The sequence below is a fragment of the Takifugu flavidus genome, chromosome 19, assembly GCF_003711565.1.
Source record: "Takifugu flavidus isolate HTHZ2018 chromosome 19, ASM371156v2, whole genome shotgun sequence".
In the NCBI taxonomy this organism is placed as follows: Eukaryota; Metazoa; Chordata; class Actinopteri; order Tetraodontiformes; family Tetraodontidae; genus Takifugu; species Takifugu flavidus.
In genome coordinates, this window is record NC_079538.1 from 9,695,083 (window position 1) to 9,708,336 (window position 13,254).

A 13,254-nucleotide genomic window follows, 5' to 3' on the forward strand; every position below is an offset into this window, starting at 1 on the left:
TTGAGCTTTTGACTCAAACGGAAAACCAGCTTCCGCCGGCCACGCCCTCGCCGAGCGCCACCTGCGAGCCGCGAGGTGAGCTCCAGCAGACCTGCTGGCAGGAGATAAGAAAGGGAAGGAGCCGGCTCGACAGGTCCGCCCGGTGGTGTGTGCAAACACACATCCGCTCTCCTCTGGGGCCAAGCCTGCCTCCTTTTGAAGCCTCTGGCCTGTACTGGTTCTCTGACTGGTCTGGCAGTGAGCGATGTGATTGCATTTCCCTTGTGACTCCTGCTGAGCGTGTGGGTCACATGTCGGCCCCCCGATCCTGCGTGAGGACCGGCTGAGTCAGGCGGCAAAAAACAGGCCGTAAATGAAAACAAATGTGCCTCTAATTCGCGACGCGCCTGTTCCGATTACCGACCCGGGCCGAGGAAGGTGACCTCAAACGTCCACGCTGATGTCACCCCCCGGCCGGGACACCTCGATCTAATGACAGAGCCTGATAATAAACACATGCGTGTCCCATACGTCACGCATAAGTACAGCACGCGCGCTCTGCAATCAGCTGCTGCGGGTATGCGAGTGTGGCGTGTGGAGCGGTGCCCCCACGCTCGTGGCACCTACAGCTCGCACTACAGCTCCACACGCAACGTGACATCACCAGAGCGAGCGGGCCGGGATCAGGGCCAGTCAGGAAGGAAATGGAGGATGACTGTTTGGTGTCTGACTTTTATTTCTCTCCTTCTCTGCATATGTTGCTTGTTAAAGGCAGAAAAGAATCTGCTGGCTGAACAGAGGAGGAAAGTTTGAAGACATAACAGTCCTTCATTTGGGTGCGTTTGACGCCACAGCTGGAGGCTCATTTACGGGACGCTATAACAGATAATGACAAGTGGTCCCTTGGAGCCCTCCAGCAAGTTTCTGTTACATCATGACAACAGGTAGAAGAAACAACACACACTTGAACGTTTGTACATCCTGTTCTGTAGACATTTAGGCTGTACTCACAGCTTACGTAAGGCTGATCCTGGGACTATTTTCTATATTCACAGATCTCCTGTGTCTTTAAACAAAATCAGATAAAACCACAAGAGAGACTCAACCTGATCAAAGAAATATGCCCGATTCCTTTTATGCAGATTCCACCCGACATATTGTAATATTTTACATTGAGGTGGCCTGATTGTAACTTCATGGAACTGTTTAAAGTTTCTTTCAAACCTGCTTCAATCAATTTGAAAACCAGTTGAATCAATAAAGATAATCAGCCCATTTGGAGGTTACAAAAGTCCAATAGATCTTGAGTGTTTACCGCCTCCCTGTCGCCCTCTTCTTATCCAATCATTTTCTTTGTTAATTTGGCCTTACCATGAAACCAAAGTGCCCCTAATTACTCTATTTAACAATTATACAGATTTAGACTGTTATGGTGCTTGTTCTGGCCTCGTAAATGCTCATGATTCACAAACATTAAAGTACACACTATTTGTTCCAGACCAGTTCCAGGAACCAAAGGCACCCAGTGTCCTTCGCTGCTCTCCCTCGTATTTCGCACTAATGGTTTTGCAACTGTAATTATAACACTTGTGTTTTTGTCTTCCCGATGAGGTCACGCTGGATCGATGTCGTAAACCGGATGAGTAGGTGTGCGCTTACTAACCGGACGGCAACCAGTGACTCTCTGTCAAACAAGTCCAAACACACCTGTGTCGCTCCGACTGAAACGCACAGTCGCCATTGTCGCCGATCCGAGGAGCAGGTAAGCAGGCGAGTACCTGTCACAGCGGTGCTGGTGCTACTACGATGGCTGACATCACCGCTTACTACAATGCCACAGTGTCACAACAACCCCTGCCTCCCGCCTCTCCTCAGTCTCCCCCGCTGTGAGAACGCCTCACCCCCTTGATTCCCAGACGGGCGCCACACCCATCCCTGCAGAGCGGCAGCCAATCCAGGCCCCTCTCGCGGGTGAAAACAATAACCGTCAGTTTTCAAACGGATCAATCACAAGTTGTTTCACCCGTGACTCCCGTTTGAATCTGACTATCCCCCCCCCCGCCGTGATCATCTCTGCACAGAAGGTCGTCCCTTTCAGTTCAAATCAGATGAAGATCACTCTCCTTTCTTTCCCAAAGATAACCCCATCGTTTAAAGGTGATCGTCCTCCTGAATAGCCCGTCAGACGAGGACAGTGTGCAGATAACACCCTGACACCTTCGGGGAATCAACATCCACACATCCCTTCTACTTTACATCACAGAAGCCACCGTCAGAAACACTCCAAACATGCAAACAATTAGAATATAATTGCGAGGAAAAGATTTTAAATACACTCCTGGCTGGATTGTTTGTGGAAGAAAAGTTTGGGGCTGCTTTGATTGGTAAAAGCAGACCTATAAGAGGTCAATCTGGAATAACTTTCAACTCTGGGGATGCAAAATGATCGATTTCTCTACGATTGAATTCACCAGTCTTCTTTTTTTGGGAGCAAAACTTTCATTTCTGCACCAGGCTGGGTCTTAGAGTCATTAACTACATAACGACCTCTGTAGCCCCCCCGTTTGAGATGCTAAATTCGAGCTGAATACACTCTGAAAACGCGCATATCGCCCGTCTACTGTGCCCAGCTTTGATCAGGCGCGCTCAAAGATCTACAGTCATTAAACCCTTCGATGCCCATCAGCAAAGAGGCCCAAACTGACGACATTTAGTCGTTCAAAGCGCCAGATAATGACCCGACTCGACTTCAAGCATCCTGCAGCAGCGAGCGGCTTTATCGGCTGCCGGTGCCGTGAGAGCGTCTGCCTGTGGGAAATTGTTTGCAGGTTCACCCTCCTGGTGTCTTACTCAACCTGAGCAGATGAATCTGTTGACTGTGGGACGGGAATAAACGTTGCTGCCTCCAGGCTCCCTCCCATTGGGGGAGGGGGGAAGGGGGACGGTTCACACCGAAACTGACTGTTTATGTTTTGACAGTTTGTTTTATTGAATCCGGTTTGTTTGTCTGATTGTGTTTGACTCTGGATTTGAAAATAGATGGAAGGAGAAGGAGATTACCTGTTGATTCTTGGTAACACGCTTCACTGCTCAGGAGTGAGCGCGCACGGGCGCGCACGTGTGCAGTCAGTGCAGCAAAGGCAGAATCTGCAGAAATCGGACTTTTCCAGGTGCATTATGGGTCCGGCGCGTGGCGATGACCTTGACGGCGGCGTGACGTCACAGCGGCGCCGAGATCCGGGTCATATGTGGAAGAAAGTGGAAGAAGGTTGGACAGGTTGTTTTGGGGCTTTTTATATATGCACGCGTGGAAAGGCAGATGCTGTACCACACGTTTCAGTTCCTGTAGGGTTCTACATTAATTCCAAACGATACCGGAACGCGCCAGCATTATGGAAAGTCCCCCAGGGACATTGAAGGAAAATTGTTTAAGAAGTCACAGTCACACACACACACAGAGTCCAGGTTCTCAGAAAAAGACGGACGGCAAACACAATAACAATCATTTTCTGGGGAATCTTTTGTTTGTCCGTGTGAACAAAGATGCCGGCGGCTGTGCCAAATCCTCCGCAGGGCATAACTGTTCAAACAGAACGAGGTGCACCAATGAGCTCCGTCATCGGGCCGGCAGACCTGTCGGTGCACCTGCTGATTCCCAGGCCTCAGTGCCAGTTTCGGACTGGAGCCAAACCCAGAGAGAGTGAAACTGGCCCGGATCCAGAGGAGGAGCTGGTTGATGACTCCTAATACGGGCGCTACAGTCGGAGGAAAGGGAGCAGAGCGGGAACCTAAAACCAGCGATTGCACAATGTTGTAGTGCAACTTTATATAAGTGTTGGGCTGTATCACAACTGTTTAATGACTCAAAACCCTGAGGAACATCTGGCTCTTAGGGTGGTGATGGCTCAGTCTGTGGGGAACTGGGCTGAGAAGCAGAGGGTTCTTGGTTTGAGCCCCAGTGCAGGCAAAGCTTGGAAGCTGTTCTGTTAGTAGGGAGGTGCCAGAACACCTTCAGAGCATTGCCCAGGTTTCCTTGAGCAAGGTACCGAACTGACAAATGCTCATATAGGGTTGGACGCTGGGTGAGTGGACCCTGAGGCAAGATGAGAGACACTCGAGTGTTCTCCGATGGTTGTAGGGAAGACGCTGTAAATAATAGCCAACACCTCTGCAGAAACACGCTCCTGGTCATGAAGCTATCATTTAGGACATTAGCTCCAACAGCCAGGCCAGCAGAAACATTTTTTAACAAGCCAAGAGTTTAGTCTGAACCTCCGATGTCCAGAGGTCAAAAGGAAAATATTGGTTTTCAGGGGAAAATGCCTGTTTGAGTCAGGACTGGACAGAAACGGTGGTGAACCTGTAACTGAAAACTCAGAAGTGTTCAAAGGAGAAGGGATGAGTAACAGTTTCAGGTCTGTTGAGCAAACGCTGACGGGAAAATTGGACTTGGCTCGGTCCAAATGTCAAAGGTCATGATGAGATATTATGAGATCAAGGCTACAGTTAGCATCAGGCTAGGGTTAGGCTAGACTGAAACCTTGAGACCTGGTAGACGTGACTTCTTAAAAAAACTTGTGGGGATCATTCTGTGTGTTTGATGATAAGCTTGTGTCCAGTCAGGTGTGTGAGTGTGTGTGTGTGTGTGTGGTGTGTGTGTGTGTGTGTGTGTGTGTGTGTGTGTGTATTCCACCTCCCGACAACCACGCTGTGATCAACTTGTTAGCTGAAACAATAGACGCGTTAAAGCAAAGACGCTAAAAGAGCAGATGGGGAATAACTTGATCTGACGATTCCTCTGCAGGTTAAACCTGGGTTTGCTTTTCATTTCCCTTTTGGCGTCGACCCGAGCTTCCCGGATCATCTTGGCTCGCAACAACTGGTCCCGGAGTCAAAAGGTCATTGTGTGATGTCAGATGTCAAAACCCTCGATCCTCTCCGCGACCTCTCCTTATGAGGTCATTTATTTTTTTTGCCTCAAGGTGAAGGCAGTCCTGCAGTGACCCGCTGATAACAGCCCTTCAAACAGAACCCAGTCATGTGACAGGAATGATGGAACACTGACTAATTGCTAACAGATTGCTGATTTATCGGGCCCGGCTTTTGTTTTTCCATCTCTGACTCACCCGCTTGGACCTGAACACAGCAAATCCGCACGGTCTGAGTAGTTTTCCAAACTCGGGCAGCTTTAAAGAACCGGCGGTGGGTTGAACTGTCAGCTCACATGATTTAATCACCCTTCCAACCATGTTGGGAGACACGGCCATCAGTCACAGCATGGCACTGCCGAACCTCTCCGCATTCATGTGGATTGCATTAGAATCGGTTCAGCGGGAGCACGGCTGGAAGCCAGAGGTCACTTATCATATCTGTGGACCCAGGTCCGGTCCAGGAAAAGTACCAGGAGCGGAGAATCAGATTAGTGGAGACTCCCCGCGGAGAGCAATGGCTTTGTTTTCCTGCCTCCCCTAGATGCTAAATAATCCCAGCAGTCCCAACAATACAGGAGACTTTAGATTTTCCACTCGCTTTATTTGAACCACATCGTTCAAAGTGAACAAAAGGACACAGAAAATGACGCCAGTTGATAATGACAAAAGATACAAACGCTCATTATTGTCCACGTCTTGCCAAATCATGACCCGTTTAAAACAAACAGAGTATTCCGACTTCTATAAGAAGCACAAAAGCAGCGCAGAGCCCGCCCGGCTCTGCTGGCTTTGATACACATTTACATACAAAAGTACTGGTTTCCAGTCACATAGCAGCAGTTAGAGGCCGTTCTGATGCTGCAACGATTGTCATTTGAAGAGTTAAGGAGGGTTTAAATGGAAAGAAAAGGGCCTGGCTGATGGAGGCGGGTGGAGGAGGACTCCTGCAGAGCCCTCTTGGTTCCAGACTGACGGGAGTTGGGTGACGAAAGCCAAAGTTTGCCTCTGGCAATCACAACCTTTCACCCTTCCAAACCCACAACAGTCTGAGAATCAAGAAGAGGGAAATACGAATCTACAGGAGCGCCCGCGAACGCATCCTCCAGCCCTGCTCAGCTGCTGGTGGCGTTCAGTAACCTGGGCGAGCTTGGAGGTGTGTAGAGCGGCTGCGCTAGCAGAGAATATCTAGCCAAACCAGCCCGGGGAGCCTTGACAGGCAAGTAAGAATGTGTGACTTCGCGCTGCAGCCGGGACGTGCAGCTGATGTGTATAAATAGAGCCGTGTCATCAGACACTGAAGGAGGTGACGCCCCAGCTCGAACGCAGAGCGACACTTTCTGTCGCCTTCTGCTTCGTGTTGATCAGGAAGTCCCCTCTGGGACTGGGGCGTTTCTCTGTGAGCTGTGGCCAGGAATACCTGGTTCTTTAAAAAAAGAGCTGCACCAAAGCAACGGTTGTTAACCTCATTAAATAAAACCAGGGTTTGCCTCATTAAAGCGGTTTGTATAATGTATAATTAAGCACAAATGTCTCCGGAGGCCAAACATGAGGAAACTGGAAAAACGGAAGTGCAGAAAACAGCGATGGCGCCTTTGATCCTTTGATCTCTCTCAGCTCCTCCGCTGCCACAGAGGTTTCTCTGGACTGGTGCACAGTCCCAGTATGGAGGAAAACACCTGGAACAACCTCCATGTCTCACCGACCTCGCTGCGATTGTTTTCCTGAATCTTAAATAAATTAAATCACAAAAGAGTTTCGTCCACCAGGGGGAGTCGAGAAGTTCAGACGAAGCAGAAGAACTTCTTCCAGCTGCACCTGGAGAAGGCCTTCACCCGCCTGTCCGAGAACCTCCTCTTTTTGCTCTTGCGTGCTTTGTTCTTAATGGCGGCGAAGATGGCCGCATCAAAGGCCTCCTTCAAGTTCTTTTGTGTGAGGGAGGAACACTCGATGTAGTCCGCCGCCCTGATCTTCTCGCCGATGCTCCGGGCCCGGGAGCTCAGCACGGGCTTGACTTTAGAGCGGTTCAGGTTGATGAGGATGTTCACGTCCAGCAAGAGGTCCGACTGGGTCCCGACCAGGACGATGGGGGAGGACGGGTTGTGAGCCCGGATCTCGGGGACCCACTTCTTGGTGACGTTGTGGAAGGAGGTGGGATTGACCAAACTGAAGCAGAGGAGGAAGACGTCGGTGTGGCCGTAGGACAGCGCTCGGAATTCATCAAACTCCTCCTGGATGGAGGAGAGGCGGAGGGTTAGTTTCTGACAGAAGGACGAGTGAAAACGGGCTGAGTCACCGAAGCGGAGAGGAAACATCGACAGTTGGGGTGAAGTATCATCCCTGAGTCACGGTTCGGCTCCTGACGCCATGGCTCAGCTCACGTGAGCGTCACAAAACGGCAAGTGCAATAAATCTGTCAGGTGCTGAAAAACTGCTCAATCGATGTTATAAAAACGACCAAAATGATCCCAAAACGCTACAAAAATGAGAAGATGTTGCACCATTTGGACCTCTATAAATATTCAGACTCTTCCCACAAACAACGACTTGTTTCAAAAGGAATAACAATTACTATTGTTCAAAATGACGGATTCTCAACACTTTTGAAACAAGGACAATTTTGAGCTTAACATGATTCCTGGGGGGATCTCACCTGTCCTGCAGTGTCCATAAGCTGGACTTTGACCGGAGATCCTTCGACCTGGACCTGACCTGTGGCAAAAGGCAGCAATAAGTTAACTCTAATCGAATTGTACTTCGAAATTGGGCTAATTTATTGAAATTCCATTGTGATTTCACTTCAGGAAAGCTGACAACAGCTCGTGACTCACCACAGAAGACGTCAAAGCCCGTCTGCTGGTACTCTGCCGGGTATCCATTGGAGGTGTAGCTGACTATCATGCTCGTCTTCCCGACGGCTCCGTCCCCGACCAGCATGCAGCTGATGACATCGGGGTCCAGCTCGTCCTCCCGGGTCAGTCCACAGTCGGAGGGGACGCGGGACTCGTGGTAGAAGTAATCCATCTGAGGTGGCATGTCGAGGCGCGCAGGAAGGTGGAGGAACGCGGACACTTCTCCAGCTCTGGCGGATTTCAGGCCGAGAGTCGGATGAGCGTTTCTGCCTTGTCTGACGGGCAGCGTGAGTGGGACGGTACTTATCTGCTGGGTTTCAGGGTTGCGCTCAGGCTGGTCGGGATTTACATAAACACTCCCACCTAAGAGGCGCAACTGTTCTCGCTCAGCGCTCCAGCAGCAAAAGTCCCTCTGTTGATTTTTTTCGCAGTTATAGTATCGCAAATTTATGATTAAAAGTGAATGCAAGAAAAATGGATTTGAATGCAGGTCGTGAAAAAAACAACAGTTTATAGTAAAAGAGAAACTATTTAACCCACAAGTGTTATATGGACGTACACTGCTTGCCAAAACTAATGAGCAAATCCGCAAAAGTACTATGAATTTATAAATATCAAAATAAAACCTTAAAAACGGGCATTACACGTGTACACTTAGGCAGTAAATAGTGCTTAGGCTGCCACATAGGTTTGCTATTAAGATTTGTGTTACACTTTGAAGATGTTTGAACATCATTTCAGCCAAGAGAAGCTACAAATTATTGGCTCACGAGGAAAAATCACGTAAACTAGAGAAAAAATATCAGAATGATGCGAGAATAAAACTTAAATGGATATTTGATGTACACAATCACGAACTGCCCGACAATTTGCGCAAACTGCGCCCCCTGCTGGTAGCATGACCACAATGACAAATGTGATCACATGACTCGTCACCTGATTCTCGTGCCCTCCCTGTGTTGTGCAGTTGGAAGCTAAGCTAGCGGCATGAATGATTGAATTTTAATATTATCATATGTGTAGTGCGTACCGAAATATCACGCCGGGGATTACACACCAGGTCTCGGTTTAGAGGGATGTATGTAAGTAGGCCTGCTGGAGCCTTTTAAAGGAGAACTTAATGCGCTGTCGACACAAGTCGTTTCAGTTTTTGGATGAGAACAGTCATTTTAGCAGCAGCGACATTTATTTATAGGTGGTGAAATAAGGTGGTTTACGCTTCATTCTGCCATGGCATCGATTCTGGACGAGTACGAGGACTCGCAGAACCGAGGGAAAAGCGCTCAGCGGCTAAGTCGCTTGTCGACCACAAACGTCGGGATACCGCACACAGGTGAGCCCCGTCTTATGATTCAGGCTGCACTATGGATGTGAAAACAATGGATTGCGCACTTAATCCTCACACCGACTGTCCCCATTTTAGGTTTCGTCAATGTTAGACTCGAAGAAGAGAAACCCATATTCAACAAGCAGAGGGTCGATTTCACTCCACCAGAGAAGATAAATCATCTTGTCGTCTGCAATAATCAACTCTGCATGAATCTAGGAAAGGACTCCCTGCTGAGGCAAATACTGCAATTAATTAGCATGATGACTGCCCATCTTTATTTCCACCTTGTAACCTGGAAATCTTCTCCACTCAGGATCGACCTGACCAAACCAGATCAACGAAACCAGATTGAGTTGGGAAGAAAAGACGACAGCACAGTCCACAGACTCTTCCTTGACCCCACTGGTGAGAAAAACCCAGTAAACATTCACCTTTCATTCATTCCACCTTTCATTACATTCAGTCACATGCAGTGATTAACTGTTTATTTGGAGGAAAGATATTTTTTTCTGACAACATCATCGACATCCTCCTCCATCTTCTCCATATTGCAGGCTCACATCTGCTCATCGGCTTGAGCACAAGAGAGTGCCTGTATCTCAACAGGAACACACAGAAGGTGCGTAGTCTGTCCCGCTGGAGAGGCCACCTCATTGAGTGCGTGGGCTGGAACAAGCAGTTTGGCAACGAGACCAACACAGGACCCATCCTGGTTGGAACCAGTCAGGGCGTCATCTTTGAAGCTGAGATCTCTGCAACTGAGGCCAGCCTGTTCAACACCAATCCAGATCAGTACTTCAGACAGGTCGGGGCACGTGCAGTTTTTAACCCCGGCGTTTATGACGGGGACGCTGGATGATTCTGATTCCGTCCTGGACAGGTCCACTCGCTCGAGGAGGATGGTAATCCTGCGCCAGTCTGCTGCCTGGAGGTGGAGCGCGGCCTGGAGAACAAGGACTACATCATTGCCACCACCCGCAAACGCCTGTTCCAGTTCGTGGGGAAGGAGGTGGAGGGGTCCGAACAGCAGTGCTTTAGCTCCATCTTCAGCCAGAACCAGGACCAGCTGCCCAGTTTCCAGGAGTTTCCAGCCAACATGGGTTACAGCGAGATCACATTTTACACCTCAAAGCTTCGCACCCTCCCAAATGCGTTCGCGTGGATGATGGGAAACGGAGTTCTCTATGGTCAACTAGACTTTGTCAGGCCCAACTCTCTGTTGAGCGACGTGCAGGTGAGTGTGTGTTATTAAATTTACATCCCATACCCTCTTTGTTTCACATCATTTGTCCATGATCCTCCTGTTGCACACAGGTGTGGGAGTACACCTCGGACATTGACATTAGTGCCAACAAGCCCATCTCCATCGTGCTGACGCAGTTCCACTTTCTGCTGCTGCTCCACGATCGCGTCAAAGCCATCTGCACTCTAAACGGGGAGGTGGTGTACGAGGATGTGTTCCCAGACAAAGCTGGCACTCTGAAGAAGATGATCAAGGATCCGGTTGGTGGGCTGGTCTGGATCTACACCGAGAAGGCAGTCTTCCGCTACCACATCCAGCGTGAGGCCAGGGACGTTTGGCAGATGTACATGAGCATGAATCGGTTCGATCTGGCCAAAGAGTACTGCCGCGACCGGCCCGAGTGCATGGACATGGTGCTGGCCAAGGAGGCCGAGCACTGCTTCCAGAACAAGAGATACCTTGATAGTGCTAAATGCTATGCGCTAACCCAGAAGTATTTTGAGGAGATAGCGCTAAAGTTCATCGAAGCCAAACAAGAGGAAGCACTGAAGGAGTTCTTACTGAAGAAACTAAACAATCTGAAACAGAACGAGAGAACTCAGATCACCCTGCTGGTCACCTGGCTCTCCGAGCTCTACCTGAATCAGCTGGGCCAGCTGGAGAGCGACGGAAACACCATCATCTTCCAGGAGACCCGCAAAGAGTTTCACGACTTCCTCAGCAACCCCAAGCACAAGGAGTGCCTCTTCAACAACCGCAGCACCATCTACGACCTGCTGGCCAGCCACGGCAACGTGGACGACATGGTCTACTTCTCGGTCGTCATGCAGGACTACGAGAGGGTGATATCGCACTACTGCCAGCACGACGACTACAGCGCCGCCCTGGAGGTGCTGTCCAAGCACTGCGATCCGAAGCTCTTCTACAAGTTCTCTCCCGTCCTCATGCAGCACATTCCCAAAAAAGTAGTCGACGCCTGGGTTCAGATGGGCAAGCGGCTGGACCCAAAGAAGCTGATCCCGGCTCTGATGAACTACAGCCAGATGGGCAGCAGCCAGCAGATCAACGAAACCATCCGCTACATAGAATTCTGCGTGTACGAGATGACCGTGACCGAGGAGGCCATCCACAACTACCTGCTGTCCCTCTATGCCAGATACAAGCCAGACTCTCTGTTGTGGTACCTGGAACAAGCGGGCACGCAGGCCTCAGAGATCCACTATGACTTGAAGTACGCCCTCAGGCTTTGCTCTGAACATGGATACCTGCAGGCCTGCGTGCTGGTCTACAGGATAATGGAGCTGTACGAAGAGGCCGTGGACCTTGCTTTACAGGTAAGTGACGCAGTAGGTTGGAAATGCCCCGAGATGAATCGAAATACTGTTTTTCATCAGGTTATTTTCAACCCTGGAATAATACATTTTGAGAAATGGTGCTAACTTGTGATGTGTTCACTGTCCACAGGTGGATGTGGACTTGGCTAAATCTTGCGCGGACCTGCCCGAGGATGACGAGGAGCTTCAGAAGAAGTTGTGGCTGAAGATCGCTCGGCATGTGGTGCAGGAGGAGAAAGATGTGAAGAAGGCAATGAACTGCCTGTCCAGCTGCAACCTGCTCAAAATTGAAGACATCCTCCCTTTCTTCCCAGACTTCGTGACCATTGACCATTTTAAGGTCTGTAATTAGCCGACGTTCAAGCGTGTTCCATAAGAGTCCCATCCACCCTTACTGACAGAATGCAGAAAATAACAAAAGCCCTTTTCCCTCAGGAGGCAATCTGTAGCTCTCTGGAGGAGTACAATCAACACATCGATGAGCTGAAACAGGAAATGGAGGAGGCCACAGAGAGCGCCAAACGCATCAGACAAGACATCCAAGAAATGAGGAACAAATATGGCGTGGTGGATTCCCAGGAAAAGTGTGCCTCTTGTGACTTCCCATTACTCAGCAGGCCCTTTTATCTGTTCCTGTGCGGACACATGTTCCACTCCGACTGCCTCTTTCAGGTAAGGATGAGGCCGCACGCACAAAAACTCCCTTTTGCTGCTGTATTTTCTAAAAACACGGACTTCTCAAATCTCGCCTGCAGGAAGTGACCCCCCAGCTGTCGTCTTATAAGCAGACTCGTCTGGAGGAGCTGCAGAGGAAGTTGGCCGCTACCGCTCAGACCTCAAAGTCCCGGCACCGTCCAGCCCCCAAGGAAGAAGGAGACACCTCCAGCATAGGGAAGGGCAGCGCGGTCACCAGCCGCGAGCAGATCAAATCAGACATTGACGACATCGTGGCGTCTGAATGCGTCTACTGCGGCGAACTGATGATCAAGTCCATCGACAAACCCTTTATTGACCCGGAGAAGTTTGAGGAAGAGAAATCCAGCTGGCTATGAATGAGCTTACCGTGTACTATTTATGTCGCTGGCACTGTAGCGGCTGCATCGCCTCCATCTTTGTTATGCAGCTTTCAAGCTATTTTAAAGACCTTTGTATGCCACTGTCAAATAAATGATGCAAGATGTGGAGCAGGGGAATAGTTCCCAGCTTTAAAGTAGCTTCATTGTGCCTGAGCATCTCTTATATTGACAGAAGAAGGTTCAAAGCCTGAAATCTGACATAACTGCACTATTGATCAATTCCATGCACTTGATTTGTCTACTAGAAATACCGAATCTGTGATCCTTAGCCATTGCGTCGTGCTGGTTTTAGTTTTTTTCATTCACTCATTGTTTAGCAAATCAATGATGGAACATTCAAGCTCACTGTAGCCACCCAGCTTTGTTGTTTAAATGTAATAAATACTTCAGTGTCGAATAATCAGCTGTTCTGAGAGACCAGTGCATCCACGTAGGAGCGTGTATTCATTACATGTATGTAGTCGCACATGAGGTAGCGCAAGCAGACCATGGATATTTGAGGCAGAAAGCTA

At 49.4% G+C, this 13,254-nt stretch overlaps 2 protein-coding genes across 3 annotated transcripts; one reads left to right on the forward strand and one right to left on the reverse strand.

Annotated features, from left to right (window-relative positions):
• Positions 1–5,490: 5,490 nt before the first annotated feature.
• rhov (ras homolog family member V) lies at positions 5,491–8,053 on the reverse strand. Its single transcript, XM_057016132.1, has 3 exons — positions 7,739–8,053; positions 7,561–7,619; positions 5,491–7,138 (listed from the first exon to the last, which is right to left on the reverse strand). Exons 1-3 carry the CDS (start codon positions 7,941–7,943, stop codon positions 6,692–6,694), a joined length of 711 nt encoding a protein of 236 aa, XP_056872112.1. The 5' UTR covers positions 7,944–8,053; the 3' UTR covers positions 5,491–6,691.
• Positions 8,054–8,689: 636 nt separating this feature from the next.
• Positions 8,690–13,142, forward strand: vps18 (VPS18 core subunit of CORVET and HOPS complexes). Of its 2 annotated transcripts, XM_057016131.1 has the most exons (10): positions 8,690–8,841; positions 8,955–9,092; positions 9,183–9,324; positions 9,403–9,494; positions 9,644–9,894; positions 9,970–10,323; positions 10,404–11,666; positions 11,797–12,006; positions 12,102–12,338; positions 12,422–13,142. In XM_057016131.1, exons 2-10 carry the CDS (start codon positions 8,990–8,992, stop codon positions 12,716–12,718), a joined length of 2,949 nt encoding a protein of 982 aa, XP_056872111.1. In that variant the 5' UTR covers positions 8,690–8,841; positions 8,955–8,989; the 3' UTR covers positions 12,719–13,142. The 2 variants fall into 2 exon arrangements, with proteins under 2 accessions (XP_056872111.1, XP_056872110.1); XM_057016130.1 differs by having other exon boundaries at positions 8,692–9,092.
• The last annotated feature ends 112 nt before the right edge of the window (positions 13,143–13,254 follow it).